The sequence below is a fragment of the Delphinapterus leucas genome, chromosome 20 (genome assembly GCF_059928025.1).
Source record: "Delphinapterus leucas isolate spDelLeu-1000000601 "Yukka" chromosome 20, BTC_Dleu_Yukka2, whole genome shotgun sequence".
NCBI classification, from domain to species: domain Eukaryota; kingdom Metazoa; phylum Chordata; class Mammalia; order Artiodactyla; family Monodontidae; genus Delphinapterus; species Delphinapterus leucas.
Genome location: NC_143148.1, coordinates 41,369,063 through 41,393,368, shown reverse-complemented (window position 1 = coordinate 41,393,368; position 24,306 = coordinate 41,369,063). Strand labels below are relative to the sequence as shown.

At 51.9% G+C, this 24,306-nt stretch overlaps 2 protein-coding genes across 2 annotated transcripts in view; one reads left to right on the top strand and one right to left on the bottom strand.

The window, feature by feature from the left end:
• The window catches only part of CMTM4 (CKLF like MARVEL transmembrane domain containing 4), a 68,307-nt gene extending 53,889 nt beyond the window's left edge, over positions 1–14,418 (top strand). The window contains exons 3-4 of the mRNA XM_022583536.3: positions 6,249–6,347; positions 7,425–14,418. Coding sequence (XP_022439244.1) covers positions 6,249–6,347; positions 7,425–7,589 — 264 coding nt within the window. The 3' untranslated portion in view covers positions 7,590–14,418. The remainder of the gene's footprint in view (positions 1–6,248; positions 6,348–7,424) is intronic.
• Positions 14,419–15,760: 1,342 nt separating this feature from the next.
• CMTM3 (CKLF like MARVEL transmembrane domain containing 3) lies at positions 15,761–24,199 on the bottom strand. Its single transcript, XM_022583537.3, has 5 exons — positions 23,989–24,199; positions 20,786–20,941; positions 19,651–19,746; positions 19,134–19,254; positions 15,761–17,130 (listed from the first exon to the last, which is right to left on the bottom strand). Exons 1-5 carry the CDS (start codon positions 24,133–24,135, stop codon positions 17,102–17,104), a joined length of 549 nt encoding a protein of 182 aa, XP_022439245.1. The 5' UTR covers positions 24,136–24,199; the 3' UTR covers positions 15,761–17,101.
• Positions 24,200–24,306: the final 107 nt, after the last annotated feature.

Here is a 24,306-nt window from a genome sequence, read left to right as displayed (position 1 = left end):
CTTTCACTGGTTGACAACCACATTTTTGGGGTTATATCGAAGTGCATCTTTTTCACTGGAAAGTTAACATCCCTCCTTTCCTTTCGGATGGTGTTGGCTAGGGCCGATGACCGGGTGGTGATGTGGTCACTTGAGAACACTTTCTGTCCTTTGGGATCCTTTGCAGGATTTCTACCCTTTTAGAGCAGGTGAAGGTGTCTGCTTATCCAACGAAAGAGTATGTAAGTTTCATGGACTCGAGGAGATGGTACACTGATGGGAGCCCAGGTCATCTGTTCTCAGGGACGGGAGCAAAAGTGATTTCTTAGAGCTGATCCGGCTGGAATCATCACAGTGGGTTGGCCTTGGGTGTGTGTGTTTCTCTAACAAGGTGGTAGGAGTATTCTTGACCCCAAGAGAGCCAGCTGATGAGTGACGTAGGGTGTGATTGGTATAGATTTAGAAAACTGGGTCATTTCGGGAGATAAGTTGACTCACATATGCATGAAAAATGGTACATAAGGAGGACAATGCAAAGTATATATTTTATACAAGCATTATTTGATGCAATCAGAAAGAGTGTGTTAATATCAGCTTGTTTTTTTTGTTTGTTTTTTTAGCGACTCTATGGGACTTATTCTGTGATGTGTGTTTTTCTCTGTATATTGGGAGCTCACACGCCCATGTGTTCTACCTGTGTTCACCTTGATTGGTGCCCCTGGCCTCCTCTGCCACCCCGTCCCTCTCTCCTTCCATCCTCTTCCTACCATTGACCCCGGGCGCTCCCACTCTCCTTAGCCGGCACTCAGAGCCCTCAAGCCCTGTAAGCGCAGCCAAACTTTTTAAAGCAGACGGAGGTCCGCACACGCCTTCTCTACTTCGCTGCTTCCTGATCTCTTGTCTCAGCGTTTATCGTCAAATACAGCATATTCAGAAAAATTTGTAAAAGTAAATGTACAGTTTAGTGAAGAATGATAAAAGACTGTGTAGCCATCACCTGGGTCAACAGATAGGATAGTGTCAACACCCCAAAAAGCCTTGCCTGTGTCCTTCCCGAACACGAGGACTGCCTCTTCCCCTCCCCCATCCACTCCCCTGACTTTGTCCTTGAAAGTCCTCTGGTCAGCATCACTGGGGGCCTCTGTTCTCCTGGATCCTATGGTTGCTTCCCAGCCCTCCTCGCCGCCCCCAACCGTTTCAGCACCGGAATACGCTCAGCTCAGTCCCTCCTGCCCTACTCTCTCCTCTTGCCTCTGATGACACCACAATCTCAGTCTCTCTTCTTTCTCTTTAGTGGCCTCTGTGGCCCCTGCTCCTCCCACAGATGTCTCCCGACCTGAGAACCCAGGCTGGGTGCTGTGGTGAGTTGAGAACAGTCCCCCAGAAGGGCCACTTGCAGAGTTCTGAGGCTTTCGCCATGACTCATTGTGTAGTGTTTTCTGACACCACTTTTGACACCAAGTATGTGTTTTTTTCTGACACCAAATCTGTGTAGTTTTTCCACACTGAGAACTTCTCTAATTCTCCAAGACCAACTGGGTGTCCAGCAATTCAATTCAGTTCTGACACTAGCTCCCAGAGTTAGTGCAGACCCCACAGGTTAAAGGGCTCAGTCCCGTGAGACTGCCCCCGACACAGATGGGGTCCCAGGTGACATGCACTTCTGCTTGGCCAGCTGCAGATTCAGGAGTTCCCACAAGCCCCTCCTCAGGTTCGATAATTTTCTAGAACAACTTAAAGAACTTGGAAAAGTGCTTTATTTATGATTTCTGGCTTGTTCTAAAGGATACAACTCAGGAGTAGCCAAAAGGAAGAGATGCATAGGGCAGGGTCCAGAGGAGTCTCTGTCCCCATGGAGTTGGGGGGCAACACCCTCTTGGCACGTGGAACCCCGTCATGTCATTCAGGCTTTTACGGAGATTTCATTATGTAGGCGTGGTTGATTAAAATCTTTGGCCATTTGGAGGTTGAACTCAATCTCCAGCCCCTCTCCCGCCCACAGGGGCTGTGGAGCTGAAAGTTCCAACCCTCTAATCACCTGGCTGTTTTTTCTGATAACCAGCCCCCATCCAGAAATTATCTAGGGGCTTGAGAGTCACTTCATTAGCAAAAACTCAGGGACAGTTGAAAGGGCCTCGTTAAGAATGACAAAAGATGGGGCTTCCCTGGTGGCTCGGTGGTTGAGAGTCTGCCTGGGGGTCACGGGTTTGAGCCCTGGTCTGGGAGGATCCCACATGCCACGGAGCACCTGGGCCCGTGAGCCACAACTACTGAGCCTGAGCGTCTGGAGACTGTGCTCCACAACAAGAGAGGCCGCGATAGCGAGAGGCCCGCACACCGCGATGAAGAGTGACCCCCGCTTGCCGCAACTAGAGAAAGCCCTCGCACAGAAACGAAGACCCAACGCAGCCAAAAATAAATTAAAAAAAAAAGAATGACAAAAGACACTCCTATCACTCAGGAAATTCCAAGGAATCTGGGACAAAGACCAAATATATATTTTTCATTATGTCAGACTCATCCTTTCTAGGGCTCAATTTCCTCATCTCTAAAGGCCCTTTATTATAGGTATTTTGGATGGTAATTAGGTTAGGGCTCAGTGAGACACTGGGAGTTATATGCTTGGCACAGTGGGCTCTCTGTAGACGGTAGCTGCCCCTGTCATCAGTACTACGATCATCCCTTTGATACTGGGGCCATCTGAGCACAAGTCAGTGCACTGTATGGTCCGAGTGGTTGTAAACTTCTTCTCTTGTCCATGTGTAGGGCTGACTCGAGCTAGCCACAGAGCCCAGTGGTATTGAACACCTGCTTTGGGCCAGGTTTTGGGAACTGAAAGAGCAGGGTAGGTAGATGCCAGCTGCTCTACTGTGGTATGTGTGCTCTGGGTGATCCCATTTGGTGTGAGGCCTGGGAGAACACAATGGATTCCTTGGGGCAGGCGGCCTGGAGCAGCTCAGTCAGGGAAACTCGGAGAAAACGCCAGATTCCAGTTGAGCCTTGAGGGATGAACAGGTGCTCGCTGGGCACAGAGTATGGAAGGGTGGGGGGCACGTTGTAGGATGGCCCACTCTCTAGGACTGGATCAGGGTCATAGACTCAGGGCCCCCCGGGGCTGCGCATGTGGCGGAAATGGGCAAGTGAGAAGATGGCCCAGGGGTCTGGGAGACGGAGAGGTTGTTCTCCTACTCAGTCACAGCCAATTGTGTTACTTCATGGGCCTTCAGGACAGTTTTTCAAGAGCAGCTGAAAGATGGATTTTGTTTGTTTTTTTTAGAAGTTTATTATGTGCAGTCTTCTGATGTTTAAATGTTGGCTTGTTCAAATCTATTTTGAACAGTGTACAAGTCAAACCTCTCTGTGGGCCGGATCCCGATGATCAGTTGTTGGAGTTACTTCGGCTCCCACCTGTGCTTATTGGTGTGTTAATGAAGGAGAGACCAGAAAGCATGTGTGTGTGAGGGTGCCCTTCCTCCTCATCTCCTGGCCTAAGAAGGGGCTGCAACCTTGGGTGTTCTGGGCCGCCCCCCACCCCAGGAAGCAGTTTGGCTGGGTGTGAGACTGCAGGGAGGGGAGCTACCGCAGCGGCTGACATGAAGCGCGTGGCTGATGAGCACGTACCCCATTAAAAGCATTAAAGCAAACAAAACAAAAAGCACCAGTGTTGACTAAACCCAACCCATCCCCAAATCTACATCTGAAGGCATGCCTGTGTCTGCTCCCTAATACGAAGGGTGAATCTACAAGCCTTAATTTTGTTTCATGGCCAAGGAACTCAAGATATTGATGCTAACTAACTTTTGCAGTATTCCAGTTTTAAGCCTTTTAAACTGTGCAAGTAGTAAGTGTTTGTTATAGAAAAAGTGGAAGATACAGATAATAAAGGAAAAATAAAATCATGTGATGACCCAAGAGAAATGAAAACATATGTCTACATAAAAGCTTGTAAGTGGGCTTCCCTGGTGGCGCGGTGGTTGAGAGTCCGCCTGCCGATGCAGGGGACACGGGTTCGTGCCCCGGTCCGGGAAGATCCCACATGCCGCGGAGCGGCTGGGCCCGTGAGCCATGGCCGCTGAGCCTCCGTGTCCGGAGCCTGTGCTCCGCAACGGGAGAGGCCACAACAGTGAGAGGCCCGCATACCACAAAAAAAAAAAAAAAAAAAAAAAATTAACTGCTAATGAATATGAGGTTTGTTTTGGAGGTGCTAAAAATGTTCTAAAACTAGATTGTGGTGAATTATATCTCAAGAAAGCTGTTATAAAATCATATGTGATAGCACCCATCCAGGGGTAACCATTTGTAATATGTGGGTGTAATCTTCTAGAATATTTTCCCTAGACTGTCTTTCACATGTACATGTACGTTGTGATATGTGAGTGCAGAAAAATGGAACCATTAAAGTCATGCTTTTCCATTTAAACTATCTTGAGCATCTTCCATTTTAAATATAAAACTATATCATTATTTTTAATGACTGCATAGTGCTCTGTTATGGAAATACCATTTTATTCAACAAATCACTGATTCTTAAGCATTTTGTTTGCCTTCAGTTTTTTGCTGTTTAAAATAGTATGATGAACATCCTTGTGCTTAGACCTTTTTGTGCTAGCATGATATTTAAGATGAATTTCCAAATGTGGAATTCATAGACAGCATGAACCTCTTCAAAGTCTTTAGTACCTATTTGCCCTTTACCACATTTATATTTTTATATTGTCACCATTAATGTACATACTGTTTTGTTTGATGTTCAGCCTCAGCGTTTTATCATAAAACATTTTCCATTTCTGAATAGTCTTTGGTTTGGAAAGTACATTTTATATTTTTCTTTATCCGTATAATATCCCTATATTTTTCTTTACCAAGAGTTGGGTGTAAGTAAACACTCGCTGATTTGAATCTGTGAAAAATTTGCTGTGGCTTCACACTGGTCACCACTGAAAACTGCCCTGCTGGCAGACATTTCTGAATAGAGTTTGTAGTCAGTACTTTGCTGCTCTCTGTGAGCCGGTGCAGAAGCGCTGGCCAGGAGCATGTGTGTGCATGGAGGGTCCCGCTGCACAGGCTCAGGACTGTTATGATGTGAATGCTGCCTTTTGCCATCTTTAAAGAGGATATGGCTAGTCCTCCAGCCAGGAGGACTCACCTGGTATTGATGGCACAGTCAACCTGGCACTTAAGCAGTTGGGGATTTTGCCTGGATTCTCTTTCCCTGTAGAGGTCATAGGGGCGCTCTGGTATGGCCCAGTTTGTGGGGGGCCTAATGCCCAGGTAGTAATATCAGAAGTAACAATAGATGTGCAGGGAACCCTACCCGTGGGCCGGGCACGATGCTCGGCTCTTCACATGTGCTCTTCCACCCAATCCTTAAAACACCTCCGGGGGGTGGGGTGGGAGGCTGTGCCCATATAAGACACAGAGAGACAAAGTGGCTTGTCTACAGTCATGGTCAGTTAGGACCCTCATCTGTCTGTGACCCTTAATCACTGTGCTATGTTCCTCTCGACAAGTAAGACAGGAGTTAAATCTTCGAAGCGTTGGATTTGTAACCTGATTTGCTTTGCAAGAAGCTTAGCAGTTTCAGGCCATTCTTATCCATGCCAAGAGGATCTGAATGTGTTTTGGGTAATTAGTGTGCGTGTCCTTGTGGGTTAGCAGTTTGGATTCCATAATAGGTCATCAAGAAATGGTAACATGGGCTTCCCTGGTGGTGCAATGGTTGAGAATCTGCCTGCTAATGCAGGGGACACGGGTTCATGCCCTGGTCTGGGAGGATCCCACATGCCGCGGAGCAACTAGGCCCGTGAGCCACAGCTACTGAGCCCGCGCGTCTGGAGCCTGTGCTCCGCAACGAGAGGCCGCCATAGCGAGAGGCCCGCGCACCGCGATGAAGAGTGGCCCCCGCTTGCCACAACTAGAGAAAGCCCTCACACAGAAACGAAGACGCAACACAGCAAAAATAAATTAATTAATAAACTCCTACCCCTAACATCTTCTAAAAAAATATAAAAAATAAAAAAAGAGATGGTAACATGACGTGGTTGGTTAAAATGTGGATTTTGCTGTGGTGATTTATCAAATAGCATCATTAACTGTTATCCTCTTTGCCTTCCTCTGTGTGACCAATACCCGTGGGCCATCAAGACTAAAATATGGAGGCAGCAGAGAGGCGGGGTGTTGTGCTTTTTACTTTGAAAGTTCTTCAGTGCTTTTAGGGCAAGGCATGAAGTGCTTCTTTTCAAGTGATTTTGTTTTGTCTTATTCTTTAGGATTTGGTCAACACTGGACTCAGCACTTTCTTTTTCTTTATCGCTTCCATTGTACTGGCTGCTTTAAACCACAAAACCGGAGCAGAAATTGCTGCCGTGGTAAGTGAACTCAGCGGGCTGAAACAGAGCTGATTTGTGCACTTTCTGTGACTTGCTCCTCTGGTCCCCTGGCCTGTGTCCTACTCCTTCTCCTTTAGCTTTTTCTTTGCTAATGATACCGTTACTGGGCCAGCGGAGGTCCCAGTTCCTTCAGTGCTGCGGTTCTTAAAGTGTGGTCCCTGGAACAGCAGCCTCAGCATCACCCGAGAACGTGTTAGAAATGCCCTTCTCAGCCTCCCCCAGAGCTGCCGAGTCAGAAATGTGTTTTAACAAGCTCTCAGATGCACACTCAGGTTTGAGAACTCCTGCTTTAGTCTCTTCCCAATGGGGCCCTGGATGTCTGTTAGTGGTGTTGCTTTTAAGGGCCTTCCCTGCCGAGATGGGGTGTTAATGAAGCAGATGCATGCCGTCGGGGTGGGGTTAGGGAGGATGGGGCCAGACAATGTAAGACTTTCTCCCTCTGTGTTCTGCATTTCCTTATTCTGTATTTGCAAAGAATATGTAGCACTTTTGTAATTGGGGGGGATGGTTAAAAGGTTTATTAAAAATGCTAAACTGTTAGCTCTCCAAGGTTTTAGTCAGTAGATTTATCAGTCATGATCTTATCATTAAAACTCCACTGCTTCTCACCCTGGAGCTGCCCACTCAGAGCTGCCCAGGTGAGTGGCAGCTGGATAGCAGGTGGGGGCTGGGCGCTGTGATTTGGAACGTCAGGTCTTGCGGTTTGATTTGGGGCTCACGCAGCGAGACCCTGATTTTTCATCTCATGATGTTTCATCTACATTGTATTTTCCTCCGAGCACCAGTGTCATGAAGGTCTGTAAAAGAGGCACTTCTGTGATCTGTTTCCTTGTAGAACCACTTCTGTTGGAGACTAATTGCTTCAAAAGAGACCTTAGGCTGCCTTTCTGTGGGTCACACGACTATGAACTTGGCCATGACAAGCTGAACATTCAGCGGGGCTGCGTGTTGGGGTTAGAGCTGGGAGAGCTGCTGCAGCTCGGCTCATTGTAAGCTGCCCAGAGACCCCTCAGACGGCTGACGTGCCCGTGGACTAACTGGGTTTGTGTCTCGTAGATATTTGGCTTCTTGGCAACCGCGGCGCACGCGGTGAGCGCGTTCCTGGCGGCGCAGAAGTGGAGAGTCAGCCTCCGCCAGCAGAGTGCCAGTGACTACATCCGCGCCCGCACGGAGTCCAGAGACGTGGACAGCCGGCCCGAGATCCAGCGTCTGGACACGTGAGGACGCGCCAGAGTCCTCTTCCCTCTGCTCCTCATGCCCGTCCTTTCAATCAAGTTTTTCTGTCCCTCATCACGTCAGATTTTCATGTGACTAAGTTGAATTTTGTCCTCCTCGGTAAAAGTTCATTTTGGGAAAGGGTTTTCACAGTGGCCCTGGTGGCGGGTGCCTGAGGCAGGGAGTCCCGTGCCCAGCTGTTCAGAAAGAGGTGGGCGGGACAGGTCCCCAGATCCTCTGGTTTGGTGGCCCTGGGAGCCGCTGGCCTCACAGGCTGCCATGTCCACTTCACTGTCCCTGAGCACAGGCTTCACGTCTGACTCTGAGCCACCTGTCATATGTATTTGTGACAAGTCAGGACTTTGGATTAAATGGGGGCTGCTAGGAGTGGGGGGGGAAAATCAAGGAATGAAGGTACATGGTTGGAACAGTCGGTGAGCAGTGATTCCGGGGCAGCTCCCATAGCTGCCCCAGGTCAGCTTTAGTCTCGCTGCCAGGATCCCCCTCTCCCCGTTGTTTTCCATGCCCGGGGCATCGAGACACCAGCACAAGCCTGGAAAGCCACGTGAGACACTGAGGGTCTTGGCGGTGGGTGTGCTGGAGGAGCTTTTCGCTGGGTCTGGGGTTTGAGGCGGGTGGAAAAAGCTGGCATCCTCTTGGCACAGCGCCGTGGCACTGCTGACCTGTGGGAGGGTCACCATTTGTTTCCTACCCTGCTGAGAAATCCCTTGATGCTTCCTCAAATGAATCACCTCCCTGAATCTCAGATTCTCCTCCAGGAATGTGGGGACCATCTTTTTTCCAGTTTCCTCCCTTTCCTGAATACTTTGAGGCTGGACTGCAGATTCTCTGTCGTTTTACCTTCCCAGGTAAAAGCCACGAAAGAAATACAGTCCATTCCCCCAGCCCGAACCCTTGCCCATTTGCTGGCATCATGGACCACAGGTGGGGACACACCTCTGTTTTAGGGGTGTGCACTGATTTTCAAATGCCTGAGAAGAGTTCTAGAGTGATTCTGAGTAGATCTGTCTAGGATTTGAAAATACTTGAATCTGCACCATGACACACCCTTTCACTGATGTTTCAGAGGAACGGTCGTCCCTGTGCCTCAGGGTCGTAACCATGAATGTCGATCTTGGGATCTGTAGGGGAAAGTTCCAGTTATGTAAGGTTTTGAACTGATTCTCGATAAAGTGACGATTATTGTGGTGACTGAGTTAAATGAGCCCCTACGATGCTGTAGTTTTTTATTTTTTTTCTGTTGGAGACTAATTGTATCTTTTATGGAAAAATTGTTTTAACGTGTCAGGTTTTCACTCTGAACTGTTTTTAATGTTTACAAACCTCACTCTAGCTCTAATATTTTGTGTTTCTCCCTGACCGAGGAAAAAAACGCTTACTGCTGGTGGGAAGATTTTGCATTAACGTGGAGAGTCCCCAGGATCTTGTCCTAGTGAGTGTTTACAGCTTCAGCAGCGTGCGGTGTAACAAGAGAGAGGGTCTGGGTCTGGGGGTGGGGCGAGCAGAGCCTGTGTGAGAAATGTCCAGCTGTGCACACATGGCATTACGTTCTGCATAGCAGAGCAGCGTCTCATTTCCCCGCGCGGGTGGATTGATCAGGTAGCGCTGCTTGGCTGGGGATTCCGCAGGAAATGGTACTGTGCTGTCTCTGAAGGGTCGGGGTTAGGGCTCCCTGAACTGAACATCCCATACAATCCCAGTTCTGCCGCAGTTCCTTTCCAGGGCCGTGACCCAGGTCACCGGTTCAAACCCCTGGTCTGCTCAGGGGCCTTGGGCTGCAGGTGCAGACCCAGCTCATCAGGCGGTAATTCCCCTCCCTCTGTTCCCGCAGAGGGCAGCCAGGCCTGGTCACAGCGGGTCTGACGGAGCCCTCTTCCCATGGATGTTGTGAGGCAGTACAAACCATGCTTCACAAACTCCGTACCTATTATGTGTAGTGATTTTTGAGGAGATTATGACATCTGGATTTTATCTGTTCATTTTATATATTTATTTTGCATTTGTTGAGTGTATATGCTTAGTCAAAATGGGGCTTATCTCCCTTTGAGAGTTCCATTTAAAAACAGGGTCACAAAGACTCAGCCTTGCATTAAATGGGGCCCACTTAGAAGGACCACCCTGAACTGTATCAGAAACCTCCTGCTGGGACTCATGTTACTTGGCCTCAATAAAAAAGCCGCCTTTGAAGTGAGATTGAAAAATAGAAGACTGTTCAGGCAGGGTTGTTGCCCAAATTTTCCCAAGTCACTTCAGTAAAACCAGTTTATCATCTGGTTGAAAGGAGCCTATTGGCCTCCTGAGGATGTGTTGTCAGCTGCAAGGAACGGTTCTGAAGCCCATGGCAGTTGTAAACGCTGATAGATGATAAGAAGTGGTGACACCTTGTGCCATAGGCCACTTAGGAATTATTGAATAATTTGCATCTTAGTGTTAGAATCTTGGAATTATTTATTCCCCTGTAACTATTTAATGTCCTTTGTGCCATGAGACTCTCCCATGGTTTTTGTAAATATATTTCTTTATATTTAAGAAGCTCCCACTACAACCGGAAGTGGCCAGGTATGCAAATTGGTGTGATGCAGAGTCATAAGTCCTGTCACGTGTGGCAGTGTGGTGAGAAGGAAGGAATATGGTTGTCCAGTGTGAATGGAAAGGCGCCTGCATTTTCCATATGTTGTCTGTGTGTACAAACAAGACAATCTAGATTTGGGGGGCTTAAAAGGACTGTTTTTTTGCAGACTGAAGGAAGCTTATTTTTGCATTTAACAGTTCCAATATGGACCCATGTCAGTTTGGTTTGGGGCATTTTTGAGGCTGAGGCAATCTTAGTGTTTCTCAGTTTTCTGGTGGGATGATATTGGCTTTCATAGTTGGTGCCAGACTTGTGTATGTTTGAATTTGTTCCTGGAGGCTGGATGGTTGAAACCCTCAAGCATTTGGTGGAAACTCTGGTGGTTTTAGATGGATGCAAACACTGAAGTCTTCAGAGAAAGTTTATCCTGGCATCAGTTTGGTCGATGCGGTATTTTTTCTTTCCTCTGATTCTCCTTTAGCCTCCCTTCACACTGCTGAAGGCATGGGGTGGGGCGGGGGGAAGTACCTTTCCCCTTTCATACAGGGAGATTCTAATCACGAGAGCCTAAAGATACTTGTTGGCTCCATATAAAGCCAGGGAAAGACAAAGCCAGTTACAGATTAAAATCTCACAACAGAAGTTCGATTTAAAGCAAAGAAAATAGATTTTCACTCTACAACAACAGTCGTCCAAGAGATTCCCTTTGTCCACAGAAAGGCAAGAATGTAGTAGCCTGCCCAGTCCCAATGGCCATGTCTTCCATGGCAACTTGAACCGAAGTGCCAGTGTGGATGAAGCCCGGCCTGGCCCCAGGGAAGCCAAGGACACAGCCTGGTTCTGAGGGCTCGGCTCTGGAAGGTGGATGCCACCCCCTGCCCTTTGGGCACCATCACTGCCCTTTGGCTAAAGGCTCATGCCCATGGGCAGGCATGGAGTGTGTCCGACCCCACCCTGTGTCGGATGCTTCTGCAGAGAGCTTTGTGACTCAGTTGAAAACTTTCCTACTCTTTTAAAGTTTGCAGTTTCATCTGCCTTTCTTCGAAGCTTTCTTAGTGATTCAATCTTGGGTTAAGCCACATACGGCCTCTGAGGAGATGAAGCACTAACCCTTTTGTGTGCACGTGTACGTGAATTCTTGCTTGCAGCAAATGACCCTTGAATATCCCCTTCCAGTTTCATGTGTGTGTGGCCCAAGCTCACCTTTTCTTGTTGACTCGCATGTGCTGTTTGGGGAGAAACCCACGTGTTTAAGAGGCGGACCAAGCTCCTAATCTCGGGCTGTACAAGATGTTCTGTGGGTCGTTCTTAGAATCTGTCCTAATGGATGAATAAAGTGTGGAGACAACGTGTGGCCCCTGCAGTGATTCTGGGAGGCCGTGATGACTGAAGTGGGTCCCGTTGTGCCATCCATGTTCAAAACAAAGCAACCATGAAGTCTTCGTGCCACTGCCAGATTTTCATTTTCTCCACCTCTGGTTTACAGGAAAATATGACATTACACAGGTAGCAAAAGGTGAAAACACCCTCTAGGCTGCTGCCGATTGACTGTCTCAAGGGAAATAAAAAGTTGCTTCCTGCTCCAGCGACTGCCATTAGCGTGTGAGGTCTCCAGACAGTTTTCTGGCTCCTCGTGAAGTTCGCAGAACTCAGGGGCTCCCTCTTATTTCATCAGCAACCATTCCCAGGACCAGCTGGGCGACAGCCGATGAAGTGGGAGCAGGGGCGGGTCTGGGAGGGGAGAGGGAGGAGGGGGAGGCTCAGAATGTCTGCCGTGGGCCTGTCAAGAGCACTGGACATGGTTACCCACCCAGGGTACTTCCTGCCCTCTTTGGAAAAGCGAGGTCTTGTGTTCTGGAGCCCACCTGAGAGCAGGAGCCAGCGTGGGGAACAGCGTGCCTTGGCGCCGGGCTCTTAGTGTGAGTTTGGGGACTCACAGGTGTGGACAGGTGACTCGGATTCTGATTTGGGTGCCCCTGAGAGAGGACGCAGGCCTAACACCGCCTGCCGTGAGCTTTGTAAACGCTCCTGGCTCTTTATAAAATCTCCTGTTTCTTCTCTTCTCAGCAGATATCTCTGAAATCATAACTGTCTGGCTGAGAAGGTAATTTGAAATATCTGGCTCTTTACATTTCTTTTATTTAGAAACTGTCTCTGAAAGAAAATACCCTCGATATCTGTTAGATCTAGAAGAATTTTCTTCTCAAAGTTGAATGTTTGTTTAACTTTTCTTCACACCAGTAAATGGCATTTATATACTTTTAGGCTTGACACAGAGGGGTGGGTTCTGATATAGTTTCCCTTCGTTTGGTCTAGATTCTTTTTCCATTTGGATATAATGTCTCAACCTTGGGGATTTATTTTTTCCTTTCTAGTTTTTATTATTCTATAAACCTAAAAGTAAAGAAAAAAAATTACCCGTAAGTCCGCTGAGTAAATCAGTGGCAACTTGCCTAGAATAAAGTTTAGTTTATGGATCCTTGAATCGTCTATCTTTTTCACAGGGTTAGTTTGTTGTCTAGTTTTTATGCCAAGACTTTAATTTGGGTGACTTGCTATCTAGACACCCTGGAGTGTTGTGTTTTCTTTGGGATGCATTCTACACAAGGCCGAGAGCCTTCATTAAGGGGTTAATAGCCTGGACTCTAGTGAGCTACATCAGAACTTTCATGGTTCTAATTTAGAGTAGGAACTTGTCTCAAATGACCTTAATCAGCTTTGTTGGTGGGATTAGGGAGAGGCCCAAAGTTTCTGTTCATAACTGCACCTCAGAGGAGAGAACGCGTGACACAGTTGATCTGACAGTGGTTTGTACGGGTTTCAGTAATAGCCTGGAACTATCCAATCTGAGTCGTCTTTGGAGGACACTGCTGAAACCCGGTAGGAAGCACCCCTTTTATCAGGAAAGCCACCTGAAGGGACGGTCAGGAAACGAGGACAGCATGGGGGCCTGGTGTCCACGTAGGCAGGGCCGGGTCTGTCTGCTTCCCTTCGTGGGCCGTTTTGCTTTCCTGCGTGTTCCACAATTGATTTTGCAAGTTTCAACTCTGTTCTCCTTTCTGCAGATGTGAGGAAGGCAGATACTCAGTGCTTGGAGGGAGAACTGGCTGGTCCAAGGGTTCCTGGGGGAGCGGGAGGGCAGGATGCCTGTGCCGCCTCCCGGGACTGGCCCAGGCCGCTAAGGCCTCTCGCCTGCTTCCAACTGTCACTCCGTAACCCGTTTAAAACCGAGTTTTCAAATCCTGCCTCATGATGAAACTGACGTATGTGGATAAAACCAGTGCTTTTCATAACTTGATTCTGATGTAGTTTCCTCTAAAAGAATGCTAGGGGTCGAAATTATTTGTATATGTTGAAATTTGTAGGGGTTCAGGAACCCGTGGCAAAAACACTTAACTATTTATTACAGGTATGACTGTATTTTTTCTTTTCCCAAAGTAGGTAATTATGTCTTTGTATATTTTAAGACAAATAATAATCACTTCACCTTTGGTGCCTTCCGTGTGTCAGTCACATGAACACTCTTTGTCAATCATGGAATTGAAAAAAAAAAGATGTACATTTAGTTAAACAAGATAACACTATTTTTGTAGCATGATTCTAGATTGTGTCCTTTTAATATTGCTTCCAGCAATGTTGGTTTTGAGGTTTGGTCGTTTTCCCTTTAAACTTCATTATATATCTTAAAAAAGAAGAAAGAAAAAATACCCCAACCCCCCGGCTTTTCCTGTCTTGTTTTCTGCTGCTTTCTCCCCAACATCTCGTTTCTGCTTATTTAAACAGTCTGAGAGTAAGAATATATTTCTGTGAAATAGTGATTAATCAGTATAACTACATTTGGCATTTTTTAACCCCTTTCTCAGTTTGAACAGCCACTGCTCATCTCAAACAGTAAGAGGAAAGTGGTTCCATAAAAAAAGAACAGAACATTCTCGGTGCTCTGACTTCCCCTTCTTTGGGTCTAAAACGGTGAAAAAAGCCCTTTCTCTGGCTGGTGTCTGTCTTCCAGATCAGCTCAGGCCGCCGTCCTCCGCCTTGGCCAGCCTCCCTCTGCCTGCGTGAGACGTGCTGGGGGGCGGGGGGGAATCTCTGCTGGTCTCAGGCTCACCTTCCACTCGGATCTCAGATTGGTTTGTGGATGCCCTGGGTAGGTTCCGTGGCCCTTCCTGGTTTCCCGCCCAAACATAATAGATTCCCTGCTGTGACGAGCTTGATGAAATTAAGACACAGAGGACGTGCTGGCTGCTCTTTTTGCTTTCCCACCCCTGCAGGACTGAGTTATGTCTGGTCAAGAAAAGTCTTGAGTAAACTCGCTGAGCCCATTTAAAATGAAGGAATGGATTTATTAAAACATAAAACTGTAGCTCTTGTGTGTGTGTGTGCGTCGCTTTGAAGGGTCGGAATGTGTCATTTTCTAACAAAGGAAGTCGAGTCAGATGGCTGATAATTCCCATGTGATTACTCGGTACTTGGCCCAGTGATACTTGGGAGAGGGGCAATGTTAATTTAACAACTACTACACTTTGCTTCTTAAAAGTCTATTTCCTTTAACAGTGTAGACACAGCTGCGGGGCGCCCTGAGGTGACGCCTGTTTGGCAAACTTTGGTTTACGCTGTTGGTAGGTCAGAGCTCCCATCCTGGCTTTTGAAGCTGGTGTGGATGCCCTGGGGTGGGCACCACCCGGCTCCCACAGGCTCCCACGTTTGACTCTATTCATTTGGAGTGGTTTGGGGGCCCCAAAGCTTTTGCTCCTGTTGGTTTGTCCCTGACAGCAGACAAAGCCTCGTGCTGCCCTCAGTTTTCCCTCTTTATTTCTTTTGAAGGACCAATTTTTCACGGTACTTGTCCTGATTGTTTTCATAGTGTTCAAATCTGTATTTTTGTATGTAGAGGGAAATAATTTTCTCAACACTAATCACTAATAAATACTGTATTAAATTGTCATGAAGGAGTTCTTGTTTAATAAACGGACATGTAAAAACAGTGTCATCTCTTTCTTCGCTCTGCCTTGCCTCCCGCCCCTTCAAAGGCTGTGGCCCGGATCCTGAAACACGCCCGTAGGGCGGGGGTTGAACGCAGCCACGGTTGGGGGTGAGGACTCCGCAGTGTCGCTGTCCACAGGCGGCTTGGCTGGTCCTGGCTGGGCCTGGTGAGGTGGGGCCACACCCACAGGCCCGTTGGCTTCTGCACAGTCGACTTTCATACGTGTTTTCAGAACACACTGTGTGTGAAAGTTGGGGCAGAATGCCTCGATCCTTTTCCATCGCCAGGGCCAAAGCGCTGACTTACCACGAGACGTGAGCCTGATGCGTGGGTGAGACCCTGGGCCTCTTGTGAGGACCTGGGCAAGTCACCGAACCTTCCATCAGTTTCCTGAACTGTGAAAGAGGATTGTGTGAGGGGTAGAGTAAACGTGCCGACGCCTAGCGGGGGCCTGGCGGGGAACAAGTGCGCGTGCATCACTGCTGTAACCTGGAGCTGCCAGGATCCACACGGCGCGTGGGACCACCCTGTGCTGACGCATGATGCCCAGCAGCGTTGCTCCGGGTGTGTGAGGTTTTTTTCAAACACACACACTCCAAGCAGGAAGTCAGTCTGATTTAATCCATTATGGCTTTTTTCAGGGTAGGAGATTCACATGCAAGAGAAGAACAGAGATTACAAATGTCCAAAACATGGGTCCAGAACTCTGGCTCACTCACAAGGCCTCTTGGGTCACAGGAAATGCCATTTAAGAAGCTGCTTTTGTGTAAAAAAAAAAAAAAAAAAAATTATAAAGTTACAAAATCCCATTGAAGATACATGCACAGCATAAGGTCCTTAGGTGAACACAGAAGGCACGTCTCGCCCCTCGTGAGGGTCAGGTGTTCAGAAGCACATTGTCCTGAGGGCCCGAGAGCCTCTGGCCTGCTGACGGCCCAAGGAAAGACAGGGTTTGGCTGGGCCTGCCCAGCTGCCCTGGGGGCTGTCACTGCCACTTCGTCGTTTGGAGCCCTCGATCTCTTGGACCTGGTAAGCTAGTCTACGAGCTCTTCTTGAAACAGTCTTAGACCCAGAATAGGCATGTCATCTGAAGAAGATATGGTCTCCAAGGGTGTAAAGTATCACTCATGGGCACTGGGACCCACTCTCTCCTAGATCATACAGCAAAGGCCACTTTTCTCCCTGCTTCAAGAATGAAGAGGGGGACTTCCCCGGCGGCGCAGTGGTTGAGAGTCCGCCTGCCGATGCAGGGGACGCGGGTTCGTGCCCCAGTCCGGGAAGATCCCACATGCTGCAGAGCGGCTGGGCCCGTGAGCCATGGCCGCTGAGCCTGTGTGTCCGGAGCCTGTGCTCCGCAACGGGAGAGGCCACAACAGTGAGAGGCCCGCGTAACGCAAAAAAAAAAAAAAAAAAAAAAAGAATGAAGAGGGAACTGTTGCTCCTTGAACAAAAGAATCTTGGAAGCGTCGTTCTCGACAAAGTGCCTGCCGTGAGCAGGGGCACCAGATGCAGACAGAAGCCGCTGGGGCCCAGGGATGGCCCTCCGCCGGTTTCTGTCTTGTCTTTCCCCCGCACTCACCACAGCCCAAAGTGCTTCCTGCAATGGTATAACAAGGCTCTATCTGCTTTGTGCTTATTTTTGTCAGAGGTTCAAGGGCTTAAGGTCTGTGGGACAGAAATGAGAAGAGGCGGAACGATGCCCTTACGAAAAGAAAGGCTGGAGAGTGCTAAGCCAAGGGGTGTCATCATGTATGCCAGGCTCAGGAACGTCACCCTGGGGCTGTGAGGAGGCCTGTTCCGTCAGCAACTCCCGCTGCTGTGCGAGAAGTCACAGCCTCCCTCCCAACATGCACGGTCCCCTGGCCACACTCCGGCCAGCATGGTCAGGAGGTGCAGGAGCGGAGGCCTGCGTGGCTCAGGCTGCCAGGGCAGGTCGGGTCTTCAGTCGGAGTCAGAGTCGGAATTCTCTTCTGAAAGGAAAGCAAAGAGGATGCTTGGCAGGAGTTTCGGGGCCAGCGGTGCCTGGGAGCCATCTCCGGGGAGGCACTGTCAGCTGGGACCCGGGGCTCAGGCCGCTCCTGCAGCTGATGGTGCCGTGGGTGGCGTCTGCTTGGCGCGAGGACCATCGAGTGCTTGGGAGTCTCCGGGTGCAGTCGAATGGAGGTGGGGAGCCCAGATGCCCCTTGCTCTGGGGCTCCAGGCCCTCCCAAATCTGCCTGGGCTGTTCTTACCTGGAGGTGTCAGGGTTGTATATCTGCCCCCCAACCCGCAGTTCAGCAGGTCAAAATGGGGCTAGCTATTGCCTAAGAAACTAAAACATACTGGAAAATCAGGAAGCTTCTTTTTAGCCATTTCATAGCTTCAGTCGCCCCTGCCCCAGGATTTTCGATGTCACTTGCCTGGGGACAGCAGGCACTCAGTGGAGAGATGCCAACTCCAAGGCGGGGCCTACAGGCCCCTCAAAAGCCCCCCCTTGTCTTTCTGTCCAGCCACATGTCACTGCTGATCCTCACTGGACACGACCACCTGTTCCAGAGAAACACCTCACCTGCCCTTTATACTCTGTTGTCTTCCCTCCACCTGTCCCATTTTTTCTGCCTGCACACTCCTATACATCCATCAAAACCCAGCAATGGGGTCACCTCCACAGCCTCCTAGCTGGCACATAGCGTGGGTGCTCCCTCAGCTGCTTCATCCCTACCTCTGTTAGCTCTCGTTGTGCTGTTACGGTTGACATCTACTCTGGGCTCCTCGTGCCCCGCTTGTGCCGTGTGTGTACATCACCACTTTGTCTCTGGATCTAATTCCTGTCTGGGCTGAATTCCCTGAGGGCAGGTAGTTGGCCGTGCCCATCTGCACATCCCTAGGGCCCAGCATATGGCAGCCTCTGTAGGTGTTTGGGTCAACAGAGGCTGACAGAAGGGCCGCGAGGGATCATGGGACACCAGGCTGGGGGAGTTTGGTGCTGAGCCAAACATCCGATTTACTCAGTTGCAGGGAGCTGACATCTGCCTCTCCATTTAAAGCCTGCCTGGGGGTGTGGAGAGGAAGGGGCAAGTAAATGGCCTGGGCCCTCCGTCCCAGGTCAGCTCCTGCGCTTCCCAGCATTTCTGTGCTGGAGCCTCCACCGCCCCTGTAACTCCTGCCCCCTGGGCAGGGACCTCCACCTCATCTGGTGGCCTCCCCAGGCAGGAGAGCCCTGGGCTGTGACTGAGGAAGGCCTGAGGGAGATCACAAGCTCCAAACCAGCTTGAGCTTGGATGCACCCCTGTAGGGCCTCCAGCTGGGCACATGCACCCCGAGGATGTGTCACGTTGGTATGGCTGCTGTCACGGATGGAAAAACCAGCCATCTAACTTGCAGGGGGTTTTTTGTTTTTGTTTTTTAAATCAGGTAATGGCACAACAGCCATTCTGAGCTGAAGGATGGCTTGAGGGACCAAAGAGTCTGTGGCACTTTCTTTGGATCTAAGAAGTGAAACAAGCCCGAGCTTGACTGTGTTTGCCTGGGTGCTGCGGATAAGCACGAGAGCTTGGTTCGCTGGCCCTTAAGCTGGGGGCAGGCGAGACTGGGGAGCAGGGGCGCTGCTGTGGGACAGGCGGCCACGCTGCAGCCCAGTGGATGGCGTCCAGGGAGTTGAAGGCGAGTGACTGGCCACCCTGGGGGCTCGTCAGGGAAGGTTTCATGAGGAGGAGGTGCCGGGCGTGCCCTCAGCTTGCCCTTCCTGGAAAGGCTGAGGCCCTGGGGAATCCTGTGCTCCCCAGAGGGGACCGACCGGCTTTATCATCAGTGCCGCATGAAGGGATAGGAGAACCAGGCTGTGAAAACACTTCCTGCCCATGGGGAGAGAGGAAACGCTCTTACTCCAGCCTCAAACTAGCCGAGTGTCCCCAGGGGAGAGCAGGGCCCCTGCATCAACCGTTCCAGGTGATGCGCTGGGTTCCCTGGTGGGACCCACAGGGTGGCTACCTACCTTCTGCCTTGTCAGCTGCGGTCTCATCTGCGGAGTCCCCTTGTTTGAGGAATTTGGCCACATCGTTAAAGATCAGGTAGAAGTCAATTGCAAACACGATGGTGGCAAAGAAGCCAAACACCTGTGGGATACAGGGGACAGGGAGGATGGGACGCGTCATCAGGAACTGGGAGCCTGGGAATGCGGGGGGAGCAGCCGCTGCCCCATCCTCATAGCTTTGTTTTTATCTGCTTGGATAAGTAGCTCAGATTGGCGGACACAGACCCCTCCCGTTAATGACAGATAGGAAAACGAGCTGTTAACTTGGTTTGGCAAACCGCCTTTTCGAACTCTGGGCAGAGTAAATCTCCAATAAGAGGACAGTAGAGTCGCTGAGATCCACGTCAAAGTCCAAGGTACCTAGGCAGAGGCAGAATATGCCCAAGGAGCTAAGAGGGGCACCCACTTAGGAGTGGGGTGAACTTGAGTGGGGCATCACTGGGCATCGCCCCCTCCCAGGGGTAGAGTGGCTACTCACTCCGGCTGCTTTGGAAGCTCCGTCCGAGTATTTGGCCACAGCTGTGATGGAGATGGCGAAGTAGATGAGGGCCGCTGTGACACAGCGTAGGAAGTCCTGGGGAGAGAGAGGCATGGTCACAGCGCCGTGAGCTCCCTGGAGTGGGGCACAGCATGGGAAGGGGGCCGCTGGGAGCTGAGGCAGGAGAGAGGGGCTCAGAAGGGCACTGTGTGCCAAGAACAGGGCCGGAATCCCACCGTCAGAGGAGGATGGGCCTGGCAGCCTGGACACACGCGGCCCCCAGGTCCAGCGTCCACGGCACTCCCGCTCTCCCTGGTCCTCCCCCGACCTCCACCCTGCCCCTGCCCAGCGGCCCCCTGTAGGCTGCCGTCCTCTGCCAGGTGGACAACAGGGTACGGACCAGGCTGCAGCTCTCCCTGTGGCTTGGCCCAGATGCAGACTTCCTCGTTTGGCGGGCACGGAGAAGTTGGAAATCTTGTCACTGCTCCCTCTGGCTCTCCAGTAGGGAGATCTGGCCCCGGACCTTGCTTTGCCACATACTTGTGGCAGATCATTTATGTATCATGGTTTCTGTCTACCAGTCCATAAAATGGGGACAGCGGGTGCAGCCCATCAGGAAGAATGCCGGGTATGAAGTCAGGAGACCAGAGTTCAAGTGCAGCCTTTGCTGTACCTTCTCTCTTACCCATTTCATACAGCAAAGTCCGGGATGGGGTTCTGGGCCCTCCCAGGTGATAAAACAAGTTGTCAGGCGGCTGAGATCTGGGTAAGCCCTGCAAGTCCTCAGTTAACCTGCCCTGCCCCGTGTGGAAATGGCTAGAATTCCTGCGGCTAAGACTCATGCCGATGGGCCCAGTTGGGAACACCAGCGCCACCTGATGGCGAGGGGGGAGGATGCTGTCTGGGGTTCGTAGCCTCACAGAGGGACACTGGAGGCCCTGGAGGCAGGGCAATCTGCCCTGGGTCATGTGGCTGCCGTGCGGTGGGGCCTGGATCACCCGAGGCCAGGCCTACCCACCAGGCTCGACCAACTGCAAACGCCCCCTCCAGTGCATTGAAGAAAGGGTGAGGGCCGAAATGCACAACTCTCCGTGACAGCCGGTCAACCCCTTCCTCCCGGGGCCCCAGCCCTCACCATCATGGGCCAGCACAAGCCCTGCCACTTGTCGTTCAGCTGCATGGCATCAGCAAAGAGGAAGCAGAGGGCCAGCAGGAACTCCAGCAGGGGCGCCGTGAGGAAGGCGGATGCTGAGGACGCTACATAGCAGACGAAGGTGATGAACGAGAGACCCTGGGAGGTGGCGGAGGGAGAAGTCAGAGCCCGTGCACAGCCCCTCCCTGCAGGCAGGACTAGAGGAGGCTCCAGCAGGTGAAGTGACCTGCCCAGTCCTGCAGCTGCAGGATTAGAACTCTATCAGACGCACACCCGTGCTGCCCCCAGTGCCTCTGGGCATGGCTCTGCATCCTGACCTCAGGCCAGCTCCCTGCCGGGACCCAGTCAGGAAGCCCCAGCCTCTCCTGCGTCCAGCCCCCCAGGAAGCTGCCTCCTGGGGCTGCGCCACTCCCACCCACCCCAGAGGCTCTATGGCAGAATCCACCAACTCAGATGGTGCCCAACGGGAAAATCAAACCCAAGCCGTCTCAAAGGCAGTCCACTAAGCAGTAGCCAGTTTCAGAAAATTACACCCAAGATTTGTGCTTGAATGAAAAATTTACCTGAAAAACAATACACAAATGTGGTGCTTTAGTTAATGATATACATGCTGAAGTATTCAGAGTTGAAAGGTACTGATGTCTGCAATTTACTTTGAATGCATCAAAAAATAAAACGTTTTGATGGACAGATAGATATGTGATAAAGCAAATAGTATAATCTAGGTGGTGGGTATATGGGGTTTTTTCTTGGTATATTTGCAAATTTTCACAATAAGGCGAAAACATCCAGGAGAGGGAGTGGTGACCCTGACACTTCACGCCCTGCTGCGTCGTTTGTTCAGCCTTTGTGAAAGGTGGGGTGAACTGTAATGAGGAACTGATTAAGAATTAAAGTGTTTTCCGCAGCCCTGTCCACACACTGTGGGTGGCAACCGATGCGTGAGGATGCCGAGGCCCCGGCAGACCCGTGTGCTCTGAAGAGCAGACGGGGATGACAGGGCTGTTCACTGGACCAGTGCCTGCTGAGGCTTGTGGGGCCTCCTCAGCTCCTCACCACCACCCAGGCACCAGGCGCCGTGCACAGCCCACTTTGCAGATGAGAAGAGTGAGGTTCAGGGAGATGAAGTGGTGTGCTCAGTGACATACAGCTAAGAGGGCATCAGAATTTGAACCCTGGCTTGGCTGACTCCACATCTGGAGTTCTTAAGTAACACTGCCCTGTGGTTGCTGGCCTGTATCTGTCCTGGTTTTGGTCACTCTGGCTGGGTTTGAGCAGGTCCATGGCTGAGTAGCTCAGAGTGGGCCAGGGGGCTATGTGGAGATGACACCCAGATGCCCTACAGGAGGCCCTGTGGTAGCTTCAGACAAATGAGCTGAAGAGCACCCGTATCTGGTCTGAACATGACAATGGAGGTAGCTGAGCCCAACTTGAACAGATGGGAAACTAAGGCGTAGAGATGGGCTGAGAGGCTGCTAGGGCCTCCCAGGAAGGCAAGGCCACAGGACTCTGGCCTGGCCCTATCCTCTACTTCCTCTGCCAAAGGCTGTTCTGTCCCTCCTTTTCCTGTCCCCTACCCCCAAAGCCTGATTCTGGGGATCCCTCTCTCGATTCTGTTTCCTCAGTCCCTGATTCCTGGTGGCAACTTCCTCCCCCTTCCTGCCCATGTCAGCTTCCCCACTTGCTTGGGCCTGGGGGCAGCCAGAGGTGACCTGAGGGGGCAGGAGTGACCTCCAGTGGCTCCCCTTGCGTCTTCAGTGCCCACTCCTCCTCCGTCCCTCCTCCGCACTTCATCCTCCTAGACCTAGATTCTTGGCGCCCAGCTTTGCCGAGGGCCTCCTCTAGGCTCTGGCCAGCATCCCCCCCACCCATGAGGTGGGCCTGAGTGGGGTGTGGTTGGGGTCCCCTCAGGGGATGGTGGATTCAAGGCTTCTCCAAAAAAGTGGCTCCCATCAATCTCCAAAGTGGGGCTGCGTGGCCAACCAGGAGGCAACTCCCTGGAGTGTGAGCTGCGAGTCCTGGACCGTGATGCCTCATCTGGGAGTCCGGCAGGTGCCAGGCTGGTGACCTCTGGGCTGACCCCAGAGGCAGAGGAGGTGGTTGGACGGCCTCCTGCCATCAGCTCTGGGTGGTACAAAGGAGAGGCTGCGGCAGAACCCTCCTCTCTCTGATCCCTGCTGTCCCCTGGCCCTCAACTGACCCATGTCAAATCCCCTAGAGGTTCGGGCCTCAGCTTTCTTGTCTGCAAAGTGGGAATAATGACAGATTATCAAATTGCTGGAGATCTAAGTAACAAGTGCTCCACTCTTATCCCGCCTCCCCTCCGCTTGGCCTCTTCCTCCCCTTCCCTCCACAGAGGCCCAGCACCAAACCCCAACCCTACAGGCTGACAGTGCAGGAGTTTTCCGAGTGTCCCGAGGACAAAGGCCTCTTGACGGGCCTGGGGTGGGGGGCGGGTGCGGGAAGGAGGAAGGAGCTCAGCGGGGGCGGGACGGCTGGATCCTAGCGAGGGAGGGGAGGAGGGGGATGAAGTCACCCCGCTGGGCCGCCCCTCAGCAGCCTGGGTGGGGGTGGGCTCCCTGCGCGCCCCCCACTGTGTGGCCCGAGCCTCACCCAATCCCGGGGGTCCCCCCTCCCAGCTGGCTGGACTCCACTCTGGCTTCCGCCCTGCAGCTCGAGGCCCGGCCGGTCCTCCCTGAGCCCAAGAAAGCGGGCCAGGGAGCAGAGAAACGACCTGGGGTTCGCGAACGGCCGATTCCTCCCAGGCCCGGCCCGGGCGTGGCGAGAGGCTATGCGGAGCGGGGTGCCCCCGATGGAGGCCACAAGATGCGGGGACGCAGCCCGTCCCAGGGGCCCAGAGAGGGCGGAGGCGCCGGAGGTCACACAGCGCTGGGCCGAGCTCCCAGGGGCCCGGCCGCCGCGTCGGGGGCCTCCTCCCCAAGCTTCCCTGCGTTTCCCGCCTCGTCTCCGACCCGCGGCTGAGCTTCAGCGAGCCCGTCCCAAACCGCGGAAGTTTGCCGATCTCAGCCCAACTTCGCGGGGCTGCGAGGGGCACCGGCCGGGCGGGGCGCCAGGACCCGGGCGTACAGAAGGCGGCGCCCCTAGCCCTACGCCCGGGAGGTGCAGGCGGGAGCTGCCGCAGGGGTCTCCGCGCCGCCGGGAGGGGGCCAGGGGCCCGCACTCACCGTCTCCGCCAGCAGGAGGCGGCCTTTGAGCGAACAGAGGAAGGCGCGCGCCGGCAGGAGGGCGCGGAGCCCGGGAAGGGCCGCGTGGGGCTGGGAGCGGCCGGCGGGCTCGCGGTCTGGGTCGGGCTCCGGGTCTGGGGGCCACATGGCGGCGGCGGCCGCGGCTCGGCCTCGCTATCCCTTACTCTGCGTACAGGAGGGAAACGGAAACCCTGACTGTGCGGAAGGAGGATCGAGCCAGACCAGTTGGGCGCAGGGGCTCATCCCGCCCCGCCCGCGCCCCGCCCCGCCCGCGCTCCGCCCCTCCTCCCTTCTTGC